We start from the raw sequence: 27,205 nt of genomic DNA, 5'->3' as shown, positions 1-27,205 counted from the left end.
TTGGCCCCTCCTCCGTGGAGAAAACGATAAAGTTTCCCAGCTGTCAGCCTAGCCACAACAACTTTTGAGGGACTGTTTTTCATTCACCATCCCAATTGCAAATGAGAAAAAGACTCTACAATTGAGCTTTTGCAAGATATTGAAATATAATGCTGTTGTCACTTATGTCATCATGACATATTGCTTCCTGGTACGAGGAGAGAAGCAAGTGGAGGAGGCAAGTGGAGGAGGCAAGGTCGCATATTGGAATGCACTCAGTAAAACAGGTTGGGTCTTAGATATGTACAGGCACAGGTTAGGGGGTGCTTCAAGAAAAAAGGTTAAGAACCACTGGTATAGGGTACTGGTACAGTCCCTGGAGCAGTATCATCCTTACTTAAGGGTATTTCAGCCATGGATGGAGGTGTAGGGAGAGGTAAGGGTGGGTTTTGAACCTGCAACCCTCTGATCTTAAAGGTGCATTGTGTAGGATTGTGGCCAGAGTTGTAACTGCTGCTCATTCAAACTGCTCATTCAACTTTTATCTTTTCATTAATATTTATTAATGAACTATTAGTATGACCAAAGTACAGTATGATTTGAAAAAGTCTATTTCTGGATATTCAAAATAGTGGACATGGAAAAATCCACCTGTTCATGAAGGCCCTATAAAAAGTGCCATTTCCCCAGTCATAATGAATAGTTAGAATTTGATGGTGGTGGTAAGAATTCATGAAAAATGTAACATTTGTGAATGGACAGCATGGATTCTGGAAAGAAACTGGTAAAATATTACACATTGCACCTTTAAGACAGCCTCCTCCAATAGGTCACGGTTGCACATGTGGTTTCCTTTGGTTTCTTCATGACCTTACATTAGCTGATCCTTTTATTCAAAACAACTTAGAGTTATTTTACAGGGTATGGGTTTCCCTGTAGCAATATGGGGGTAAGGTGCCTTGCCCAAAGGCACTACAGCCATGGATGGAAGTGTAGGAAGAGGCAAGGGTGGGATTCAAACCTCAACCCTTTGATCTTCAGACCTCCTCTCTCCAACGATTTTAGGCCACGGCTACCCCACAAATAACCCCTAAATGATAGTTTTGCAAATTAGGTCAAACTGTCGAAACTCTAGGTGCAAATAGCATATGGATGAATGAGAATTAATTCATGCCTTACAAACTGTAATTTCGAAAGGGCTTCCGATGTTTCCATTGTTCAATGAAGGTTAACTTAATTTCTTGTAGTGCACTGAAGTTAAACTCTTGAGTGTCTGCATGCATGTTTTAATTCCCATACATGACTACCTACCAAGAGATATTTGTTTGGCCTGCTGTGTAAAGGGCAGATCTAATTTCTCAATTGGGCCAATTTTGGGGTTACCTGATCAAGAACTGCATTTATCTTTTGGTTGGAATTGTTGAAATGCACAATTGTCGCCATTAGGTGATGCTAGATACCCTCCTCGAGACAGCTCCACGTCAACCTGCAAGGTGCGCTGTCTAGGATAGCTGTCAGCAGGTGTACTAGTGTTCAATGTTGTACAAGTTTAGTCACATGGGCTAGTACATTTGCGTTGCGCAAAGTCATAAAAACGATTATTTCCCTCTTTGTTAGAATCTCTATCTGTCGTCACCGCCTCGCGTAGACCGTTCAATCTGGACTGGAATAAAAGAATAATTACGGGGTGTGATGAAACAATTAATTAAGGCTACATACCATTTGTGATTGCTACTGTGGTTTGAAGTTAGGGATGGAAACACGACTATCCAGGTAAACTGGGATGGGCCACGTTTCATTGGCTCAGCACCAACAGTGCATGACAGTGACAACGTTGGGCTTAGCGTGCGAGTCTGTCATTCAAGTGAGTGAGTGAGGCAGAGAAGCAGCAATGCCACAACACACGCCAAGATATGCCCGAATCACTTAGGCCTTTATGCCATGTCGACTTCTTTTTATTTAATTAAGGTCTGCCTCCATCATATGGCACCGCCGAGTTTGCTTGATCGTTTGATACGGTCGAAGAGTTACTGAAGAGGAAGAAGCTTTTTTGCGACAACCTGTGCTGCGCTTTCCAAATGGAGATAGAAAATATGGTAGCAAACAATGCTCTCTTAAAGGCTAGAGAAGGTAAGACTTGTGTCTTTTTGTTAGTTCTTGTAAGTCTTCGTCGGTTTGGACGACTCAAACGCTGATGTTTAGATTAGTCTATATTCCAGGTAATTGGGCTATTTACCTAATTGGTGAGACAGGTGCACTAGAGAATATAGACGCACGCGCCTGGTGCCAGCGTTCATACAAGTACAAGTGTCAGTGTTACTTGCTTTTGTTGTCACTATTAACGTGCCTAATAAGTCAAAGTATTTGGACAATATAGAGGCCATTTTAAGGGACAGATATGAGATCAAGATCTGAGGCTGCCTTTCACAGTCTTCAGTGATACAATGTCATTCAGTGCTAAAAGGCTGTCTGTGGCGGGCTTTGAACTCCAGAGTTGTGTGGTTTCATAAAGCTGTGAACTTGCCTGAACCACCAGTGTCATAACAGGCATCCCATAGGTTTGGACGTTATGATGCTACAGAAGACTGTGCTGACAATGATGAAAGGACAGACCTCCATTTGGCCATTTGGGGTGGGGGTAGAGTCTAGGGGGTATTTTTTACGAGGGAAGAATTGGGATAATTATAAGACATTGATAGTAGGCTACGAATAATATAATCACCACAGAATGATATGGACAGGTATTAGGCTATATCATATTCTATTTTGTATGGCAATTGCATTGCCAACAACCTCACAGTATGATGCATATCAAGATACCGGAGTCATGATGATACACATTGTGATAGCCTACAGATGATAGGCCTACGTATTGAGATTTTTCTTTTGCTGGATAGTAGGCCTAATTGAACGCCAGAATGCATTAGTTACAATGTAATGCTGCATTTGAAGACATTAGCAGTGTAAATGTAGGGTTAGTATCCCCAGTATTCTGTCATAAATGCAACCTCTGAATTGTGCATCCAGACCTTAACGCTCAGAACATTCTCTGGCTGTGTTTTCTCTCAATTTCACGAAACTAAACTCAACTCAAGGTTTTGTCTGCACAATATTTCTGAATGTCTGGCACCAGGATGAACCAAGCCAACAAAATAATGTTGCTGTCTTCATTCTGACAGAACCTGTCTGGATGTGTCCTTTAATGGGAACACAGGCTTATATAGTCTGTGCTCCTCTCACCTGCATGAGGTCAAAAACCAGTTTAACCTCGCTCAGGCACTAATCCAGCCCTCCCTCATCTGCACGAAAAAAAAAATATATATTCATGATGGCATGAGTAAACACGACTGAGAAGGTCTATTTTTAGAAATGCCACATCGTGCAGTTTTTCAGTGTCTTGATTTGGGTACATAGTTGCATAGCTTTTTCATGGTTGGTTTGGCGAACATGCAGGTGAACTGCAGGGCAGTTGACAGGAGTTGGGCAAATGGTTGAGTTAGTAGTCCCGGGCCCAGGGAAACAGGGGACCAGTATTGGGTCCTCGTTACATGGTATATAATGAGAGGGGTGGCCTTTTAGATTACTTTGACCCTGGCCTGGCCAAAGATGAAAACATTGTGTTATTCTTCTAATGATTGTGCCTCCCATAATGATGATGAAGCATGTGTGATAGTAAAAGTGTGAGAAAGTGTTAGACAGACATGGCATACAGAATTATACTTTACGTACCGAGTTGCGGCTGGAAGTGAGAGTGAAGTGGACAGGTTTTTGTGCATGTTACACATCTAATTGCCTACTTCCTCCCCACACTGTAGTCTGAGGGCTCCTCGAAGAACCTTCCATTGGATTGTGCGGGAGCCTAAAGTTCTCTGAAGAACCGAAAAGCTCTACTAGCAAGAGCCCCAAACTTCCTTAGAGAACCTCTGGGGATCCCCTCCAAAGTGGCAATCGAAAGGTTCCTCAATTAACCTTTTTGGTTATTGGCTTTTCTGAGGAACCTTCAAGCGAACAAATTTGTCACTTTCGGTTTCTCAATTTTTGGTGGCTCAAGTTCCTCGGGTTCTTGAGTTGGTTTCTGTACAGTTCAGTTCTTTAAATTTCAAGTAAGCATGTCCTGATTTGTGTGAGTGTGTGATGGGAATAGGCATTGCGCATCTTTTACCTCATGTTTCACAGTTGGAGGTGAGAGTATCATTCGAATGCTTCTAATGCATAGTCATTCCTCCCTAGTAAAGTTGGCTTTCGAATTCTCCATTCAAGCATTTCTTGACTAGCCGAATGTAATACCTGCTTTTCTATTTTTAGACGAGCCATGTTTTCAGGAGTAATGCATGCCAAGGATTTCTCAAAACGTGACAGGCAGCTCAGCTCTTAGATAAGAGATCTTTTGTCCCTCCCTCCTCTTCTAAGATTACTCTCGCTCTGCTCTTTTCTTTTCATCACCTGGCCGACTGTCAAAATGTATTTTTAGTTCACATCAGCTCCTCTTCCTGTAGTGTCTTGTGTTCCATAGTTTGAACCAACCAACTCATTCTGAACTCATGATGCAAGACTGGTGGATGGGTGACTGTCCTCTGAGGCATTTCAGCAGACAAGTTTCTGTTTGCTCACACCTGTCTACTTGGTGTTTCGACTGGAAATGCTGTACATAAATAAACATAAATTAGTAAAATATGGTCTTTTGTACTCTCCTCCAGTTTTAGGCATCTCCATGTCAGCTGCATAAACTTCAAACACTGTCATGTTTGAAAACTGAGAGACCATGAAGACAATTGGTACAAATTATGATCAAACAGTCTGTGTTTAAAAAAAGAAAAGAATTTCATTCTGTGACAGAGTAATGAATGGCTAAGGAATGCCAATCTGTGAACTCTCTTCTGCATTTTTATCGGTGACTGGTTAATCTGGTTCCTTGCACGGCTCAGCTCTTGTGTTGTGTTGCGTTGTGTTTGTCTGTGTGAGTAGTGCATGCTTTTCTCGCTACAAGTTAAAGTGACTGCACAGATGTCAGACTTTTCACCCAAAGACTGTGGCCTACAGTGTGTATGGTCTCACACAATCTAGTTTGCATCTACGGAACACAGTCCCTTTGTTTTCGGCATGCATTTATTTTAATGCCACCTTGCAGGAAATGCAGACAGATTTTGGTCTGTTGTGCATAGGGGTGTAAATAATAATCGAAATGTATCGATATATCGCGATATAATCTGACGATTGAATCGAATCGCATCGTATCGTCGGGCATTCTTAAGTATCGAAATAATCGAATCGCTGGCCCCTGCCCAATGCCCTAGCTCCATAACATAATAGAAGTGGGAAAGTAATTGGAAAAAAGTCGAATCATATCGTATCGTATTGTATCGTATCGTGGGGCATTCTTAAGTATGGAAAATAATCGAATCACATCGCATGGAACAATAAGATATTGATATTGAATCCTATCGCCATGGAGGTTGTGATTTATACCCCTAGTTGTGCAGCAGATGAATAAACCCATGCCTGAAACATTGGAGTTGAAGCATTATGTTGACGCATTATGTGTATTTTTGCATTCAATGCTTTTCTTTCCCTCGTATATATTAACCCGTTAAGATGGGGCATTATACATATGCTGTTACCAGAATGGCAATGACCAAGTCGTAGTACTTTACTAAAGGCCTTGTGTTATGTCATAGTGTTGTAGTACTATGGTAGTTAACTTTTCAATGACTATTACAGCGTGCCACTGGAGGTACGGCATGCATTAAGGGGCTACAAACAACAACGTTGAATTGGATTTGAAGGCATAGGCATTTTTGCACTCCCCTCTCTAAGTTATGGACCCGTCTCTAAGAAAATGCCTTGTATGCCAGATTACTTGTCCTGGCGTGGATTTCTCAAAACCAAAGTGGCTTACTACATTAGCTACTTTGTTGTTTTCAATGCATTTTCCCATTGGCAACTACCGAAGTTGCTGACAGGCTAACAACTTCTCTTTTGAGAAATGCACCCCAGGTGTGGGGATCCAGCATAGTATCCAGCACACTTGACAAACTGTAACCCTAAAAATGTGTGTTAACGCCTTCTAAACATCAGACAGTATTAACTATCCACAGCCCTTGCGTCTGTAATGATGACCTTTGGGTGACCCAGCATGTTTTTCAGTGATTTCCCTTTACTTCACCCACACTTCTATAAATATGATATCCCTTTTTGTGCAGGCAGTGCTGGGAAACGGAAAGGAAGGAGCCGAAGATGGAAAGAGCTTCTGAGATTTCCGCACATCAGCGAGTGTGTAGACCTGGCCAACGGCATTGGTGAGTTGCTCATCATGGGAATGGATCTATCCGTCTCACTCTGAACTTCAATGTAGTTTTATTTGTTTTTAAAAAATCTAATGTTCAAAATAATTTCATACGTAGTGAAAAGCTAGCTTGGTTGCCTGATGAGTACAACCTAGAATAGTGTCTCTTCCCTGGTCTCTCTGAAGAAGAGGCAAACCATAAGTTTTTGTTTTTTGTGCTGTGATTTGTTCTCTCTTTTGTCCATGTTATATGTAAGGTGTTCCTTCTAATAATAAAAAATATATAATTAAATGAAATGTCACCATGAAAACATAGCGATATGCTTGTGTGTGTGTGTGTGTGTGTGTGTGTGTGTGTGTGTGTGTGTGTGTGTGTGTGTGTGTGTGTGTGTGTGTGTGTGTGTGTGTGTGTGTGTGTGTGTGTGTGTGTGTGTGTGTGTTCCAGATCGTGACTACCTGAGTCTATGTGAGCAGCAGCCGATAGGCAAGGCCCTCTTCCGCCTCCACTGCCAGAACAAGCCCAGGCTGCAGCGCTGCATGTGTCTCCTAGATGCCATGGTACTACAGACCCTAACAGTAAACAATGCTGTGTCAATGAGCCCCTTTATATTGCCACAATTATCAGGCTATTGGAATTAACTGTTTATTGAAGTAAACTGTTTATTGTCGTTTACATGTGTAGTCTGTCGATTGAATGTGTTCCACTCAAGTGTGTAACACTAATCAGGAATTCAAAGCTTGTGATTGGCTACTTACTATTGTAAAATGTCAATAAGCCGAGAATGACCTGTTGAAGGTGTTCACATGTCTTGAGAAATCAGTTTATAAGCCAAAACCCTATTCCGTCTACATGAGCACTTCAATAAACCGGTCACTCCAAAAAACAGATTATAAACTGATTATTGATGTGCATATAAACGGGCTCAATATTTCAGAGTAAACTTTTATGAATCCATATAGTGTATTTACAACATTGTGAGTCAAATTCTGCAGGTGGCCAGTGTAATGTCAACTCTACAGCTCTTCATATTTACATACAGTTGAGTAGAATTTGGTAATGTGTTGCACTTACCAAAGAGTAAAATTAACATTATTTTTTTCAGTGGGACCAAATGTTGTCTGAACAGAGTTAACTTAAAATGCACCTGTGTGCTATATGCAATGGTCCAGGCCCTAATACCCAGTACATATATTGTATCTTTATACATTACATTACACTTAGCTGACACTTTTATCCAAAGCCACTTACAGTTATTTTAACTACATGGTATTGGTTTCAGCCGCTGGAGCAGTATGGGGCTACTATGTGCCTTGCTCAAGGGCACTTCAGCCATGGAGTGAGATATGGAGTGTAACGGGTAGGAAAACAAACCTGCAAACCTCCGATCTAACGCCCATCTCCTTAACCACTAGACCAGAGAGAGTAGAGAGAGAGAGGTTCCATTGGCCCATTGTTTCCGGGTTCTATTATTGCAAGGGGGAGGGAGGGGGGGATCCCCCTTTAGGCAGACCTAGGCAGACCTAAGGACTGTTCTATTCAATGCTAGGAGTATTATGACACGCCCCTTTAGGCAGACCGGAACCTGGTCATGTTAGGTGCCCATAGCAACCTATTACATTGGCATATCTCTATATACTTAAAGAATCTCTGACTAGACCATGGCTGCCCTAATCTAATGTATCTAATGCGTCGTAGCATGCTGTTAAACACATGTTATAAAGCATTTAAACATGTATTACATGTTTTTTCCACACACACACATCACCCACTTGTTCTTAATACATTGCTGTCAACACATGTGGATGTGATGACACAGACTCTTGTGAATGTTTATACCTGTACCATGTGTTACAGCATGTTTTCTGTCATACTGCATGTCTGCAACGATTGCTGACATGTAGTATATAACAGTGACAGTGTATTTGTCAGCTCTGAAAATCAGCAGACACCACACAGTTCTCCTTACATGATACATTATTGTCAAATAGATAGATCGGTATAGCTTAAGTAGAACACGCTTTCCTTAATAATTTCACACAAAAAGCATAACAAATGTGATATGATAATAACCCTGGCAAAAATATGCAAATGTGGGATATAAAAAGGACTGCCCATGTACAGGCTACTGTAGATATTTTCCCTAGTAAATAGCATTTGCCTATTTGCGGATATGTAAATTAGTAATAAATGATGACGTAACTATCATTTTCGCATTTGGGTCAATGATGTTTTAGTATTAGCACACGTCAGGGTGATGCAACCACAGCTAATAGCACTATTGTAGGGATTACATATATTTTTTTAGTGGATTACCTAAGATTATAGACATATTCATTATCATACCATTACCAATTACTAATTAATGTATGGACATTAGCTGTGGTTGTACCACCTGATATCTGAGCCACCTAAAAAAGGTCATTGACCCATTTGCACATGGCAACTGTGATCATAGTCTGTCATCGCGGTGTGGGTGAGGGCCTCCAACACCTTCTGTTGTTCACGTAATGCTCACTAGACCTTGACAGCCAATGGTGACGTCAAACCTCAGATTTTATCGAGAGCGCAACCTTGACAAAAATCAGCAAGGAAGTAACTGTAGAAAGACATTTGCCCTGGAGTCTGTGTCAAAACCTGTCCTTTTATGGTTAACAGGTGGCAAATGTGGCGTCGCTTGATCAACACAACTTGAAGCTCTTTTCTTCTATGTATGCATGCACACGTAACTGCTCTATTGATCCAGAGAATGTTCTAATGCCAGGAAGACTTTTTAGAAGATTTCTTGGAAAAGCATAGCTTTAAAAAAAGATGATCCATAGAATCTTTTGTAGTTCCATACCAGAGAGCTTCCTGATAAGATGCCTTGGAGGAACATACATTATTCATGTATAGATGCTGTACTGATCACATGGATGTTTGCCCCATACCAGGAAACCCTTCCCTTAAGAATCCTTAAAAGAGCATATGTATGGAGATGACTGTGGCTCCTGTACTAGTTGTGACTGCTGTACTAGTAATACATTCTGCATCAGGAAAATTCTGTTGAAATATTCCTTCTATTCATAGCAATGTTTCATACACCACAATAAAATGCAAATACACAAAAATGCAAATACACTCCAAAGCAGGTGGCCCCAACTTGGTGCCTGTGCGCATCAGGTAGCCCGGCAGAAGCTTCTGAGGTGCCCACCAAGGATGTTCGTAAATAGTGACAACTGTGAGATTTTAGTCACAGTTAATGTTTTTCTTAATTTAGATATGAGATTATTTCTTTATAATATATAAAGAATATTTCTTTATAACTTGTAAGCAAATTAGCATCCAATCATAGTGGGATTTGAGAAAGTCAAGACAGTCGGTAGACGATTTTGAACAAACAAGTAGCACTCAGGTATCCCTCAGTAGCCCTCAGAAACAGAACAATCGGGGACCCCTGTTCCAGAGGGTGTGAAATTGACCCTGTAAGCCTTGATTTAACACTGCCTTTTTTGCCTGTGTGTCACTTGATGTATGAGGCCTCTAACTATACTGGTTTCATGTAAACCTCTGCAGGACAAATATGAGGAAACGCCTGATGATGATCGTGTGAGCCGTGGCAAGCAGATCATTGAGAAATACTTGAATCATCAGGTATTTAAGATGAAAGCGATGTATATCTTCATGGTTGAATATGATTTGACAGGTGTATTTATCACTTACAGGAAATGCTGTTCTTTCTTGTCTTCTCCCATCTCTCTCTCTCTCTTTCTCTTTCTCTATCCCTCCATCTCTCTCTCTCTCTATCCCTCCATCTCTCTCTCTCTCTCTCTCTCTCTCTCTCTCTCTCTCTCTCTCTCTATCCCTCCATCTCTCTCTCTCTCTCTCTCTCTCTCTCTCTCTCTCTCTCTCTCTCTCTCTCTCTCTCTCTCTCTCTCTCTCTCTCTCTCTCTCCCTCCATGTGTGTTTAGTCTTCTGACTGTGTAAAGCAGGTTGCTGGCAGCCATAGACAGCAATGCATAGATAACCTGGAAAGTAACCCCATCAAAGACGTATTCGGCGACTGCAGAAGGTCAGACACGCACACACGCACACACACACACACACACGAGCGCACACACGCATGCGCAGTTGCGCACACACGTGCACACGCACGCACGCACACACACACACACACACACACACACACACACACACACACACACACACACACACACACACACACACACACACACACACACACACACACACACACACACACACACACACACACACAGCAGCGGCACCAGCAGCAGCAGCAGCAAAGTGACATATCTATTCAATATTGGAATTTGGCTAGTTATATTAACAGTTGACAACAGACGTATTCATGTTATATATTGTATTTGCACTAGGAAATAAATGACCATTTAAAACACCTACACACACCTCGTGATTTACTAATGTTGCACAATGTTTTCCCTGAGATCTGCTTCCTTAATGGCATAACAGACATTACATTAGACGGCTAGACGGTTAACCCAGAACCTGTTTAATATTTTTTATCCGCAAGCGACTTCCACCTAATGACGCAACATGATTGACACATCCGTGCCTTTTGAATTTGATTCCCATGTCCTTCATTTCTCCTTTACAATTGTGTCATTGTTATTTGTTGTTGATGTGGTTGTTTGGACAGCACTTGGGTGAGTTCCTGTTGTGGTATCCCTTTCATGCAGATAGGCTCACCAGCTATCTTATTCACTGTTTGCTGAATAAGTTCAACTACATTGGCTACGTTTACATGAGACATTTAATTCAGAATTAACTCACTTTAATTCTGAATAGATTCATTTTAATTCTGAATAAATTCTGAATTCTACTTTGAAAACGTCATGTAAACACCTCACAATTTGGAATTAAATGAAAGATCAAAGTAAACTCGACGGAACTATTTAATTCTGAATTATTCATTTGGAATTAAAAATGTCATGTAAAAGTAGCCAATGTAACAATATTGCTGTCACGCTGTCAAGAATCAGATTAACAGATTAAGACCAGTGTTTGGAGTAAGGCGTTACAAAAGTATTTAATTACTTTAATTAATTACTTTTTGCTGTAACACAGTAATGTAAGGCATTATAGAGCAATATCTGTAATATGTACAATGCTAAGTCCCTTAAGTTACAATGCATTGTACCTTGACCTGGATTTTAATGGTTTTCGCTGTAGTGGGTCAGAAATAAGCTATTCCTGAACCTGGTAGTTTTTAGTCAGCACGCTGCCAAAACACCTCCTGGACGGGAGGTGAAAAAGTCTTGACTCAAGAGGTTGATTTACAATGTAAATCTCCAGGTCCATATTTAGGCCTACAGTTATTTTGGCGAAAGTAAAAGTAATGCAAAAGTAGTGTAATGTGTTACATTTTAAATGTAGTAATGTTGTAATGTAAGGGATTGTTTTGAAAGGACAGTAGCATGTAATCAGTAATGTATTACAGTTTTTGAGTAACTTGCCGAACCCTGATTAAGACATACATAGTCATTAGCATTTTGGTGACAATAGCCCCTTAATGCACACCTGTGGCTCGCTGTAAGGCCGGCCGCACATTGGCTCAGACAGCACTGCGGCGCACTTTTGCTTTCGACAGAATTCGAACCCCCAAACCCAATTTCACACAAACATAGCATTGATAGTCAATGGGCGGCGCAGTGTCCGCGGACATCGGCGCCAGTGTGCGGGGTTCTATTGAAAATAATGAAATCGAACTGTTGCGGAGCAGTGCGCAGCACTTTGTCGGAGCCTATGTGCGGAAGCCCTAATAGAGTTAACTACTATAGTACTACACTACTATGACAGTGCACGGGGCCTTTAGTAATACATTATGACTTGGTCATTTCCATTCTGGTAATAGCTTATTTATAATGCTCTGCATTAATTAAATTGTCCATAGAAATAAAGTTGACTTGACTTGACTTCTTTCCTCACAGGGCCATCCATGACTACCTGAAAGAGGAACCCTTTGCAGAATACTTAGAGAGCATGCACTTCGATCGCTTCCTACAGTGGAAGATGGTCGAGAGGTCAGTGGCAAGTGCAAACCAGAGAGCAGTTAATCATTGTAAAAGATTTGTTCAAGCAGTAATGGATTATTAAAATGTTTACCCCATTTCTGTGTCATCTCCACAGAAGGCCGATCACCAAAGACCTTTTCAGGGAATACCGAATGCTGGGGAAAGGAGGCTTTGGAGAGGTATTATATTGTTTCTCTCTCAAACAGAGATAAAACATATTGATACACTGAATAAGTTGTTTCAGATATGTAGCCCCTCTTTTTTAAAATCCTCTCTATTTGGTTCTTTGTGCAGGTCTGTGCTGTCCAGTCTCGCGCGTCTGCAAAGATGTACGCCTGCAAGAAGCTGGAAAAGAAGAGGGTGAAGAAGAGGCGAGGGGAACACCTGGCCCTCAACGAGAAGCAGATCCTGGAGCAGATCAACAGCCGCTTTGTGGTGAGGAGGCAAACGCAACTACACTCAGAGGTCCATTGGAGCCTCTTACTGCAGATGGGGTCGCTGGCGGACCTATTCACTATTTGCTGAAAATACTCAACTACATCATAATAACATTGCTATGACATTACTGAGGGCCTTAAGTAGCAGATTAAGACATAGCCATTACAATTTTGGTGAGAGTAAGGTTATAACACAAGCTAAGGGGTTAAACACTGTACAACCTGGATTCATTAGTCATACAATCCAGTCAGTACCACCAGGAAATCGCGGGCATTTCCTCAAAAAAACGCGGTCGGAATTGCCAGATGGTGCACGAGGATTTCCAGAAAATCGCGATAAAAGTTGCGGAGCTTCTTACTGTGTTGTTGCGATTTTGTTGCGGCATGAAGTGAAAGGTGCGATTTTTGTTGCGATTTTTAATGTGTTTCCCCACGCTTGAAAGTAAAGGACACTGCCACATTCCAGTCCTCTGGTGTTTTTATATTATTTCCATTTTTATATTATAATTTTGGTCCTTAAGCAAAGCAGGGAAGCGGCCAGGGCGAGTTTTTAGCCAGAATGTCGTCGTGAAAAGTTCCATCTCTTTCATGCTGCCATTACGACACCCTTCATTACAATGCTGTTTATGGCCGTTTGACTCTGTTTTAAATGTCATCACCGTTTCAAATTGTAAGCATACAAACTTCGTATCATGTCGATATCCATTCCTGATTTAAACAGTGGTAATTAACTATAAGTAGGCGGGCGGAATTGGGCATGTCCACCCAGTTGAAGAGGGTGCGTGACAGGACCTCTTGTGACTGAAATCCTGGTTAATGTGAGTCGTCTGCTACACATAGCCTGCCTGTGTCGGCGTTTAATTTTCAAGCTTGTCAAAAGCAACACAAATAAAAGCAGAGGGAGGAGTCGCTTTCGAAAGAAGGCATAAGCCTAGGTTTTTTTTTGTTCTCCCGCGCCGTCAGCCGGCTTTAAATTAACGGCTGATGATCATCATTCAATGTAACGAGGATGGAGTTCACAGATTTCCTGTTGTGAAGGGTGCTTGCTGAATAATGCTCAGAAATTATATTAATTTTGGTGCTCTTGTGAATATAAAAGACGACGAGATTGTTATCTATAAAACACCACGTCGCCTGCAGAACGGAGGTCTCAGCTGTCAATCAATACCGTCAATCGCGCAAGGAAGAGAGAAGGAGAGGGAGAGACAGAAAGTAGTTTTCCAACTTACTCCCACAGCTTTCCAACGTGTCTGCTCTGGTTTTATTCATTTTCAGTGTTCCTTGCCCGTTTGACCGCGCCAGGTTAAACGAAAGTGATTTGACGACACGGTAGGGGTGGGCGATATGGCAAAAATGTTGTATCACGATTTTTTAACATGAAATCACGATTTCGATATTTTATCACGATCTTCCATCCAAAAAAATAAAAACAAAAAACAACTTTCATATACTTGCAATTTGTAATTTGCAGTCAATAAAATGTTAACACACTGATGATACTCTCATAAACTGTACAATTGGAATACAATAATGTAAAGAATAAAGTGAAGACAACAACACAAGTGAGAAAACGTCACTCTGATACTGATAATAAACATCCTCACTGCAAGACGATCTATACGATTTCTCCACTTTGGCAGATTCGAGACGATATTTTACTCAATATCGCGATTCACGGTATAATATCGTCATATCGCCCACCCCTACACCACGGTCACCAAGTGCTCGTATCCAGCCATAGCCCAATTTGCGCGAAAGATATTAGGCTACTATATCGGCCAGGCACGCACGCAGCATTCACAATGAAGGATGGAAATTACTCCTTTGTTGTGGACAAGGCATTTGCGCATCTCAATTCGGACGGAGGGAAAATGTTGCCTTCTGTATGCGCACAAGTCAAACACCAAAGTGGTCCAGCAGGTGGACCGCTTTAGAAAAAAAAAACACATCTTGTTTTAGGAGCCCTATACTTGGCGTAATGTAGATGACTGTCATGAAGTGTTAATTATATATTTATGTAGGCCTAGCACATTTTAAAAATGTAGGCCTATTGGTTAGGCCTATGCCAGACTAGTCATACATTTTCCCTCCTGTGACCATGCGAGCAGACGCGCAATGAGAACATGGCGTTTCCTACATTCGTATTTATTAGTTTTTTCCCCCTCACCGACAACTTTGTACATGCATAGTAAAGTGCTGGGACTGATTGCTAGGTTACTTTTTTATTGTATTTTTTTTAATTGTATTATCCTTTTTGAAAGGAAGTTTGTTGACGTCAGTGAAGTCAGCGCAACATGGATTGGTTCAAAGTTTTCAAAGTTGCGGGAAATCGCGGTGATTGGTTAAAGTTGCGCTCTCGCGCAGAATTCGCGGGAATTCGTTGAAGTTGCGAAAAACGACGCGATCGCAACATCGCGATTTCCTGGAGGGACTGTNCAGTGTCACGTTTTCTAAATGACCTGGTTTTACCCGTCCAATTCAACCAAGTGATCATTTAACCAGAAAGTCTCTTGATTAAATTGGACAGGTGAAACCAGGTCATTTGGAATATGTTGCACTGTATGACCAATGAATGCAGTTGCCCATCGCTGTTCATTTTATCATATTCTTTTGTCAAATTTACTTTTGACCCAGAACATGTGTGTACATTTTAGCTGATTAAATAAAAAAAAATCTTCTTTAATTCATCTACATATAGTTATCTGTAGTTGATTATCTGTGATTGCTACTACAGTATGTCCAGATGTATAGATTTGTTTCCAGCGATGCAGTGAAGGGGAAAAGCACCCACGTGATGTTTCATGTCTCTTTTAAATTGCGACAGCTTTTCCTCCCAACAACTTTTCCTTGCCATTGTATGATGGTGAATGGCTAAGACGTCAAATGATTTTGTCAGTGTTTCCTGCCTCTTCCTACTTCCTACTACATTACACAGTAATTCCTACTACTACTTCCTACCAGGGATGCAAATGATTAATCGATTAATCGACTTTAATCGATCAATGTGTTCATCGATTAAAAAACATGAATCACAATTAATCGACAATTCAACTGATATGAGACCCAGGTGAAATGGGCATGTGAAGAGTGTGTGTGAAGAGGGGTGTGAATACTGGGAATATTTAAATCACCTTCGGATTAAAGAATTGAAATAGAACAAATTTAAATGTGGTGATTTAGATTTAGTAGTTTTTTTTGAGATTTCGGGGGGAAAACGCGGCTTATCAATTAATTGTTAGTCGATCAATAAGGCTATCAACTAATGATTAATGAATTAATCGATAATTTGCATCCCTACTGTACTTCCTACTACACAGACAGTAATTTACATAATGCCTTATCTTTCAACACAATTGTGCTAAATGTGTGTAAGAACTGGCTTTGAGTTGATTTCCAGTCACTTTTTCAATGCTCTGATTCTAGTGAAAGGATGCCGATATGTGATCCCAGTAGCCTAAGGTATCTTTCCTCTTCCTCCTTTGCACTTGGCACAATGCTGCTGATTTACTGGATTTGAGCATTGCTCTGTGCCATCGTCTTTGTTTACCAAAAAAGTGAGATGGGTTTTATAGAGCTTTCACACCAATGAAATAGGACCTGACAGAAGATATGAATTACTTTCACATTTTGATGCACCGTGTTACCAAAAACATTGGAACACTTTGTCTTTTAAATATTCTCTCAGCTTATTTGGGGACAGATATAAGTCACTAACATGTCAAAAGATGGTCATCATAGTACTTTGGTTTCATCATACCTATAACCCACGACCTGAAAATATGCTCTGAAAGTCCTGAAAGGTTGTGTTGAATAATAAATAACAAACTTCTTAAAACACATCAGAGATCATCATTTGACCATGAGAGAGGCCACACACTCTTGTAGTATTTTTTCCTTTGTCCCTGTTCTGTGCCACAGGTTAGCAGTCAGAAAAGTTTTAAACATGCTTTCAGTGTGTTTGGGAACAAATATAGGTCAATACAGTAGTCACCAACATACTTTGAGTACATTATACACCTGTAGCCAATGACCTGTAAAAATGTTAAGTTCTGTTCAAAATTAAAAACCTACAAAACACATCGATGATGTCCGTTTGACCCTGTACAAAAATGAGGAGAGAATCCGGCCGCACACTCTTTTTTCCCAATGCCCATATTTTATTGTAAAAATTTGACCTTTGAACCCATTCTGTACCACAGGTGAGTTTAGCCTACGCCTACGAGACCAAAGAGGCGCTGTGCCTGGTGCTGACGCTGATGAACGGCGGGGACCTGCGGTTCCACATCTACAACATGGGCCTGCCGGGCCTCTCCAGCGAGAGGGCCAAGTTCTACGCTGCCGAGGTCTGCTGTGGCCTGGAGCACCTCCATCACAAGTCTATACTCTACAGGTACAAACTCCAAAATCTGTCCTGCAATCAGGGATCGAGTTGTAGTGGGATGAGGGGGGATGCCATCCCCCCCAACAATGAGAATGGTCTAAAATCATCCCCCTCAATGAAAACGGTCAAAAATCATCCCCATCTAAAACAGGCGTCCCTTCTTCACATATTGTGTTAAAATTGCACTTTTAACATCTACACTTTCAAATTTTTCTCTCCTCCAAACCCCCAATAATCATAATCAATCACTGACCATCCCCCTTGCTTTGATTTTACAACTCAACCACTGCCTGCAATCACAATGCACCATCTGTTAAGCAAGGTGTTTTTTTCTGATTGAATAATTGTCGAAGCGGAGCGTTTCGCACGGTGAAGACACAGCTGTTATGTACAGTTACACAGGTTGAAGAGTTCGAATCGGTTTGAATGCCAACCGTTGGTTCCATAGTTTCGTAAATGGTGCAGTGGAAGTTGAGTTTGTTTAGCTTTCATAGAAAAAAACCCATATTTGTCTTTGAATATCACCAGTGTGACTGAAGGCACCTTTGCACTCTTCCATTTTTCTCACTTTGATGCAAACAGTGCCAGTTTTTGAGATTCAAGTTTTTAAGATGTAGTATGTTTTCAGGGTAGTTTGTCAATGGTGAGAAATGAACATTATATATGAGAGAATGAATTACTACCTACTGTACATTAAGTAGTAGCTACATTCATTAGTAACTACAGTAAGTAGTATCTACATTAGTGGCTATAGTTACTATCATGCCATAAATACAATCAACAATCAATCAATATGGCTTTCATTCATGCTTCAATTTTTATTTTCCAATGTAGGGATTTAAAGCCTGAAAATATACTTTTGGACGACGATGGTAAGCACACTTTCGTCTTTTAATTTCCTTGTTGGTTTCACCTGCCGTAAGCAGGAAGTTCTTGCTTTTGTATGTTTTTTTTTGTTCTAAAGGCCCTGCCCTAAAAAGACAGAAATGTTCCAGGAAGCAAATAGTGGAAAAATTCTGTTGGCACATTTACATTTGTGTCATGTGGGAGACAAACACTTTCATACACACAAGTCCATGCAGGAATTGTGTGTGTGTGTGTGTGTGTGTGTGTGTGTGTGTGTGTGTGTGTGTGTGTGTGTGTGTGTGTGTGTGTGTGTGTGTGTGTGCGTGCGTGCGTGCGTGCGTGCGTGTGTGCGTGCGTGCGTGCGTGCGTGCGTGCGTGCGTGCGTGCGTGCGTGCGTGCGTGCGTGCTTGTATTTGTGAGTGTGCGTGAGTGCGCGTGTTTGTGTCTGAAAAATATTACATAATGCTGGATTGGAAGCTTAAAATGCTTCAACAGGGGGGTTGTTATTTTTATTGTTTATCTAATAATTTAAGCCAGTTCGATCATTAAATCTTTTTTCCGATCATCAAATTTCAACAAGGACTTTGGTATGAAAATAGCAAGCACAATTCCATCCTCAATCTCTAGTGTATGTGTACAGTATAACATGTATCTTGGTCTCCTACAGGACACATCCGCATATCAGACCTGGGGCTGGCCATCACGTTGCCTAAGAGCGGGCAGGTTCGAGGCAGAGTGGGCACCGTAGGCTACATGGGTAGGTGCTTCTGATGCAGGGCTTGACACTGGCACCTGCAAACCGGCCAAATGCTGGTAAAACTTGGCTGTGGCTGGTAACAATTTCAGTGTCAATAGCAAATTTGGCAGGTAGCTTCTATTGTATGACATATCAGAATGTATATTCTGCAATTTGCCTCTTGTGTATCAATTATTTATATTTCAGTTCAAGAAAAAGCAGTTTTTATTTGTTTGTTTTATTTCCATGCAGTCATCTTCTGATGTTATATGTACAGTGTTATGATAAAAAATAAATAAATGAATCAAATTTGTGGCTAGTAGAATAGCTGGATTGCTAGTGCCTCGGGAAGAACACTAGCCAGAGTGGCAGGCAAGCGGAAAAAGTTAATGTCAAGCCCTGTTCTGATGACGCCAATGCAAATGACCTCAAATACAGTGAGATGTATGCTCCTGTATCATTGACACTTTGCATGCCCCGTGTCATCTTATCCTATTTTGCATCTGATTTTAACATATATTCCCTAAAATCATTGATGGGTAACCTCGTTTTAAAGGTACAGTAGTGTGAAATTTCATTTTTTAAAAATGGTTTATTTTCAGAATCCATGCTGCCCATTCACAAATGTTTTCATGCATATTTACCACCACCATTAATTTCTAAGTATTCATGATGCCATGGAAATGTACACTTTTCATGAATGAATTGGTGGATCTTCACCATGAATCACCAGTCATAGACAACTTCAACAGCAAAACCTGCTGTACTAGTAAACATTACTTTAATACCACTCTTCAGCCAGCGCTGCATGTAGCGCTGCCTTGCCAACTCTAAATGCTTGATATTGTGCATAGAAATAATACAAGTATTAATTCTATGGATGTTGTGCATTTAGCGCCACCTGTAGACGGCCCACACACAAGGCAAGTGTGCAAACACTACAATCAATCAGAGAGACAGGGGTCATTGCAGACATTCTGTTGTTTATCATTGTTGCTGTTGTAGTAGCACATGTAACAATGCAGCTGAGGTTGTCTAGTGCAGAGATAGTTGGGTGAAGATGTGATAAAAAGGTATTGTTGGTATTGTTTTTGTTACAGTATACCACTAGGCTCTACATGTAGATGAGTAGTGGTGTGTACTGTATTTCTAGTTTGTTTTTGTTTTTTTTTTGTGATGTGAGGTTGTGTTGTCATCTCTTGTGCTGTGCTGCTGTAACGCAAATTTCCTCTAAAGTTTGCTCAGTTATAATTGTGGATGGTGTCGTTACAGCACCTGAGGTGGTTCAGAATAAAGAGCACGGCTTCAGCGCCGACTGGTGGGGTTTGGGGTGCCTCATCTACGAGATGACGGAGGGCTCGCCTCCTTTCCGGGCCCACAAGGAGCGCGTCGACCGGAAGGACGTGGAGAAGAGGGTTATGGAGACGCAAGAGAAATACAGCTTCAGGTTCGAACCAGGGGCTAAGTCCATCTGCACAAAGGTGAGCTGTCTTGAACAGTAAGAATCACTCTTTCTGGCCCTGCCGTGGCCAACCGGTAGGGCACTCGCCTGCCATGCGGCTGACCCGGGTTCGATTCCCGGCCCGGGTCCTTTGCCGAGCCCTCCCCGTCTCTCTCCCAATTTCACTTCCTATCCACCTCTCACACGGTCCTATCAAACTAAAGTAAAGTAAAAAAAGACCAAAAAAAAAACGAATTTTCACTTTCTATGCTGCAAGTCAGGGAAGCTGACAGTGGGGGACAAACAGTTTAATTGTCCCGGGCCTAGGGAGACAGAGGGCCCAGAGTTGGGTCCTCATTACAGTACATGCATTAGGTCCTGGGCCCGGTCAACGCCGCAAGCGGCCCTGCTTGAGGATATAAATGTTGACTCTGGCTTCAACGTTTTTTTAACGTATTCTCTAATATGTGTTTTATTTATGCACCCTACACCACATTTGCTATGGCTGTACGTAGGGTTTTAAAATTTGGTTTCCATTGCCCATATTACCCCATGGGAATATCCCAAACACTCATACGGACTTCTCATGTTTGTACACCGGTGGGCCCGGGACATCAGAAGCCATCAGAAAGGGCCCCCCACTTAATACTTTCAATGTAATGAAGACTGTCTGTAATGACCACCTGTCTCCCTGGGCCTGAGACAACTGACGCCTTTGTCCCCCCCCTGCCGGCTTCCCTGTATACATGTAGCCTCTTTGCGCAGATGGGCCTGCCGGCGCGTGCTCAATCACTCCTGCTGAAAATACTCAGTTACATGATAACAACATTACTATGACATTACTTAGAGCAAAGACGTGGTCATTACAATTTCGATGACAGTAAGGTTATAACATAGGCTTTGGGGTTGAACAGTTTGAACTGAATTAAATGCTAAATATTCCCCTAAACTACGTTCGCACACGTTTCTCGCTTCTCGGTCACTCGCCTACCCGCCACTCGCTCATGGAACGTTCTAAACATTCTCATGGATTTAACTGCCATTGCAAAAGCGAGAAGTTAACTGTCAATAATCCGAACTGTGCATTCCGATTGGTTACTCGCTTACTTGTCTCGAAGTTAAAATATTTTTATCTCGGAATCACATCGCATCGCTTGTACAATCCTTGCATGTCCTGGAACACATAGATATTCTTTTGATTTTCTTTTGAACTACTGTACAGTAGTAGCAATGTGTGTGAATGTAGCTCTAGATTCTACAGCTTCGCTAATGGTGCAGTGCTAGACTGTACATACTTTTGTTACAGCCTGGCATGCCAGGGTACTTGTTTCTCACTATCTCCATTGTTTTTCTTACACTTATTCATATTGTTGAGGACTGACTGTATGTGTCTCGCTGACTGAAGGATATATGGGCTATGAGGGTGCACTGTCTGTTTGATGTCAAGTGGATTCTGTTTTACTGTCTGTCAACCCAAGCATGACAAACAAGCATTGCAGACAGATGGTTGCGATCTCTTCAAAGGACATTGTGTTGTAATCTGTCAGGCTTTCTGTCAGGCTTTCCTTGATGTCATGGCCATGATTGTTGCCAAGTCAAGATGCAACCAGTCAAAGAGCAATGAAAAAATGCATAGTTGGAAAGAAACAAGTTATTTTATGGCGTCGCTTTAACCCATTTTGTCCTAAGTCCCTTTTGGGAAAGGGTGCCCTCTGCCTATTAAATGCTAAATATCTCAGCCTCTGAAGCACATACAAACATGAAATAAGTTACATTTAAAATCTAGAACCTTCATTTTGCACTAGTATAGTGTTCATTCAGCTCTGATATGCTCACATTTTTAATAAAACAGCTCAAATCTCAAAAACTTGAATGCAGCGTATATGTCGCTCCAGGACACAATGGGTTAAAGCTCCTTGGACTTTGTATAATGACAATAATATATTTTTTTTATTGTGCCTTCCGCTTATTACAGTTTTTCTCGATTGCTTACACACAATTTTCGGAATCAGTTCTCGAATTCTCAAAACTCTACACACAAATTTCCAAACCTCACACACAATGGTCAAAACTCTTCACTACCTCTGAAAAATGCATGTCTTGTCTCAAAACAATGTACTCTCTTCTAAAAAGGTCATTTTGTTCTCAAATGACACACACAAGCAGTCATTTTAATACACTCTTATGTGAACCATTGAACAGTAATATGCACAAGGTAAAACTCTATACTCAACTTGACACACAGTAGAAACTTATATTCTTCAGTGTTTTACTTACTAAAGAGGGTATTTTTTTGTAGTAAAATACTGAAATATTATTTTTAGACTTGGAGTACACAGATGTGTGTATATTTTACATATTTTTCAGACATTTGAAAAATTCCACTAATTTATTGTAAAATATTGGGTAACCACATGAGAGTGATCTCCTGTATAACATATTTTGGAGTTCAAAAACTAAACAAATGTGTTTTCTCACTGCATCCACTCATGTTTTCATCAATATCACATGCAATGTGTGTCCTTATGGGGTGATGATTTCAGATTGTAAACCGGTATGAAGAGAGTCTGCCCATGTGATGAGGAAGTGAACATAGTATGGCGGTTGATTTTAGTATTTTGAATGACAGTGTGTTCAATGCGACAACCAGGGATTTCCTTCATGAAAATTGTGTGTAATCCAGAGAATTGTGTGTAGTGGTTTGAAAAGAGTGTGTTTTAAAACTGAAATATGAGTGTAAAGAAGGAATTGTGTTTAGTGTTCAGTGACATTGGTTAGGGGAGTTGGGAAATGGGTGAGATGTTCCGAGAATTGTGTGTGAAGTACCAGAAATTGTGTGGAAGCAATCGAGAAAAACTGTAACATCACTACTTTCGTAATGGCTCTGAATGACCTGTAGGGGTCAGTAGGTTCATAGGGCGCGTTCCCCAGAGGTAGGAGCTTCCCAATATGCAACCAGGAGTCAGCTACCTCCCACTTGAAAGCGTTCCAACCAGCAAGTCAAACAAACTACAAACATGGAGGGACAAAAATGCATACACTTATCAAAGATGTCAGTAATGTAAACAATGAGATGTGAACAACACCATGCGTTTTTTCATTTAGGCGCATTTCATCTTTGAAAGAGGCAATGCCAATATAACTACACCTTAGAAAGGTTCACTGGCGGTTTTGCAACCATTAACCTGTCAGAATCAACTCTATTTGTCTATAAAATGATGGTTGCTGAGTAACGTGCAAGATAAACTATTCCTAACACTGTGCAACTAACATTGCTGTGATGACATCATGATTGTCAATGGGAGGAAGTCGGTGTACTTCGATTTGGCCCCAACTCGCGACTTGAATATTCCTCTTCAACAGGCGTTCCAATGCATTTCTGCAAGTATTAGGTCAGAAACATCCTATCTCCCACCGTTGGGGAATGCGCCATATTTAGTAGTCAGTAGGCTCATCACTAGTGCCCATACTCAGCATTTACATTCTAACATTAACTTGATTTCATCTTCGTTTTTCTTTGTGATTTTTTTTCATGTGGTTATGTCCTAGTGGAGATGGTTCTTCCCAACTCAAAAAGTTTGGCTGTAGTTCATGGAAAACTCACAGAAAACATTTAAACTATTTTACTAAACTGATTCTTTAATGTGTATGCCATGTATACTGTTACAAAACATAGTGTTATATTTGAATCTGTTTGATGTTGCTCAGCTGTTGGCCAAAGACCCATCTGAACGTCTGGGCTGTCAGTCAGACGATGCTGCGGAAGTGAAGGCTCACCCCTTCTTCGCCGACATAAACTTCAGGCTGATGGAGGCTGGGATGCTTAAGCCTCCGTTCGAACCCGACGTAAGCACCCCCCCCATGACCTTTCTCACCTATGTTTGTGGAGATTTTTAAGGTGTATTATGTAATTATTTCAGCAGTTTCTTTCCAGAATGCATGCGGCCCATTCACAAATGTTAATTTTTTCATGAGTACTTACCACCTCCACCAAATTCTGAGTATTCATTATGTCAGGGATTTTTTTTTTTTCATACATGAAAAGGCGGTTCTTCTCCATGTCCACCATTTTGAATTTCCAGAAATAAACATTTTAGCTGCAAAATGTATTGTACTTTACTCATACTAGTAAATAATAGTTTATGATTTAGTAAATATTCATGAAAGAAGATGAAATTCGGCAATAGGCAGCATAATATCAGTGGACAGCATAGTTGCAATACCTACTCTGGCCACCATCCTCTACAGAACCCATAAAATGATGTGTGAGTAAAAAAAAAAAACGAAAGAATTTCTTGTGCGCACCTGAAACTTCCATATACCAGAAACTTTTATCAGAAAGTTTGTGGTGCATACCTGAAAGTTTCTTCTGCACACAAGCAACTCCTCGGGATTCTTTTTTGCTTGCATGTCTTTTTAAAGAGTCTATACTATGACAGTGTATTTGGGACAGGTGAATGTATTATTTTCAGGGGCAGGAGTTTCTGACTTTCTCTCCCGTAGATTTCTGACTTTTTAATCTCGCAAATTTGCGACTTTATGAGCTCACTCTGATGAGCTCACTCTGATAGATTTGTGACTTTTTTCCTCTATGAAAATAGGAAAATAATATATTACACCTGTCCCTAATACGCTGTCATACTGTATAAATCAATATGGACATGCAAATTTAAACCATTTTGTAAACAGCAACATACAAAATGGAAAACCTTAAAAGGAAGACTCCTAAATGTTAAATTCCTTTGCACTTTCAAAAGGCTGGTCTACATATTTTAATAAATGCTAATTTCATTTTTACAACTTGTGTTCTAGGCAAGAGCTGTATATTGCCAAGATGTCCTTGATATAGAGCAGTTTTCTACAACGCGAGGAGTGAGCCTGGATGTGAATGATGATGACTTTTACATGAAGTTTAACACCGGGGCATGCGCTGTCCCATGGCAAAATGAGGTAGGCCTACAGTTTGTGGCAGTGCTTGTAGTTTGTAGCATTGATTGATCAGTGACTGCATCTAAAGAGTCATTTGTAATTAGAATTAATGACACATAATCCACACTCTGACACATCAATCATTCTCACACTTGATGGAGTTAAATTAAATTGAGCAGAGGCACTACAGTAGATAGTGACTGCCTACTTATGCAACACAGTCTTTCAGTAAAATATTGTGTATGTTTATTTGGCAATGGAAACTTAAACTTTTTCAAGATGCCCAGAGGTATACATGTCAGTTGAATGAGTAACAAATCCTCCCATGTAGAGTATTTATTTCCATGCAGGAAAAAAACCACTGTTTTGTATGTATGGTCTGATTTGGTGTTCATTGAACTGTGAGTGTTAAATTAACACCCAGAGTCAAATTTAACTCTGTTTCTTAGCATATAGGTTCGTACTGTTAATTTAACACTAAACTCAGATGGGACCATGTGTTGTCAGAGTAGTGCTTAACACTGCATTTCTCAGGTGCTTTGACTTACTAGCTGCAACCTGACTGAAGATTTATGTGCCGATTAGAATCGGCTGGTTTCAAAAATGCTTGGTTGAAATATGTGTACAAATAAATCAATCAATCAATCAAGCACCTGATAGGGTGTTAACCTCCTGAAGCTTTGATGCCTCTGAAAATCTGAAATAAATAAATAAATAAAGAACAAAAAGGAAAGAAAGAAACATTTTGAGTGTGTTGGTGTGGTGTCAAAGTTTGTTTGACTTTATGTGTGGAGGTGACGGTCAGGTGCGATGATGACAACGATGATGAAGTCTGCTTCATGTTTCATTTTCACAGATGATCGAAACAGAGTGTTTTCAGGACCTGAATGTTTTCGACGACAGAGGCCTAAGACCACCTGACCTGGACTGGCACCTGGCACCACCTGAGCCCAAGCCACGCCCCGTACAGAGACAGAGACACAGACTACTACACAAGCTCTTCAAGAGAAACGTAAGAAACACTTAGAAACACAGCAAACTGTAGTGTGAATGGCAGAGGTGTGTTATTGGGATTCTCTGCTTGTGGTGGGGTTGAAAAGGCATTTAATAATGGAACCATATTGGGCAGAGTGAATGTTATGTTACGAGACTGTGATAAAACTGACATTGGGCCTTCTGAGGATCTGATCTATGCTGGCCTGCTGCAATTACTGTAGGCCACAAGTCTGAAGGCATCACTATTCACAAGTATTATTTCTACAATTTGGAAGTATAACAAAGGAGCTGACATTCTTATAAAGGCAGTGAGAATTGAGAAATGTACAAATATTATTTTACAGGTACTACCTTCCCGTTGTTTTTGATTCATTCAATTCATTAGAAAGCTGTGTCAGTATAGTGCTTGTGCCATTCTTTTCCATGTGTGTGGAGTATTCTGCCGTGCAAAACAAGAACGCAGTAACAAAAAAATTATCGGAAATGGGCTTTAAACTACCTAATTTGTCTCATGTCAAAAAATGGTGGTCCAACACCGTCCCGTTTTAGAGAAAAATCATTTTGAAAGTGCAAAAATGACCCAAAAAAAGTTACTGCAGTGTTGTTGAGTTACTGCTGCACTTTCCAATGGGAATTGGTTTGGGACTAGACAGTAATACTAACCAAGAACTCCATTTTGTGGCAGTAACTCTGTTTTTTGTGGCAAAGACACATAAATGTTGTTTTTTCAGGGGTTGTTTTGTGTGCATTTAATTTCTATCCTAAAAAAGCATTACCAGAAAGTGTCACCACCACTTTACCAACAACACAGTTGTCGCGCGATATAGGAAACTTTGAAGCCTTTTTTCTCAGTTTGCACTTTTACTATATTCTTGCTTTGTAGGGCAGTATTGTCTTTGTGCATCTTAATAATAATGTGTTACTGTTTACTTTTCCCTGCAGCATTCCACTAAATCTCTTGGTGGGAAAGAAGGAGCCGAATCTGCAAATACTAGCCAAAGTTCCGACGAGCATATCAGGACACTCGTTTAAAACCGTCCCACACCTCTTAGTCATCCAAGGACCTGTACACACCAGATTTTTTACATTTGAAATGGTTTGTAAAATCAGATTTTGTATTTTTGTAACTCTTTTCTATCCTTGCACC

The 27,205-nt window shown here is 40.7% G+C and overlaps 1 protein-coding gene across 1 annotated transcript; it reads left to right on the top strand.

Moving 5' to 3' along the window:
• Window positions 1–1,849: 1,849 nt before the first annotated feature.
• grk5 (G protein-coupled receptor kinase 5) lies at window positions 1,850–27,158 on the top strand. The gene is made up of 16 exons (XM_063211646.1): window positions 1,850–2,109; window positions 6,180–6,275; window positions 6,708–6,820; window positions 9,816–9,893; window positions 10,211–10,311; window positions 12,209–12,301; window positions 12,408–12,471; window positions 12,587–12,727; window positions 16,929–17,119; window positions 17,945–17,982; window positions 18,624–18,713; window positions 19,965–20,173; window positions 23,842–23,979; window positions 24,946–25,083; window positions 25,919–26,074; window positions 27,001–27,158. Exons 1-16 carry the CDS (start codon window positions 2,058–2,060, stop codon window positions 27,088–27,090), a joined length of 1,788 nt encoding a protein of 595 aa, XP_063067716.1. The 5' UTR covers window positions 1,850–2,057; the 3' UTR covers window positions 27,091–27,158.
• Window positions 27,159–27,205: the final 47 nt, after the last annotated feature.

The sequence above is a fragment of the Engraulis encrasicolus genome, chromosome 12 (genome assembly GCF_034702125.1).
Source record: "Engraulis encrasicolus isolate BLACKSEA-1 chromosome 12, IST_EnEncr_1.0, whole genome shotgun sequence".
NCBI classification, from domain to species: Eukaryota; Metazoa; Chordata; class Actinopteri; order Clupeiformes; family Engraulidae; genus Engraulis; species Engraulis encrasicolus.
The sequence above is the reverse complement of the archived record's forward strand: the minus strand, read 5'-3'. Positions and strand labels throughout refer to the sequence as shown.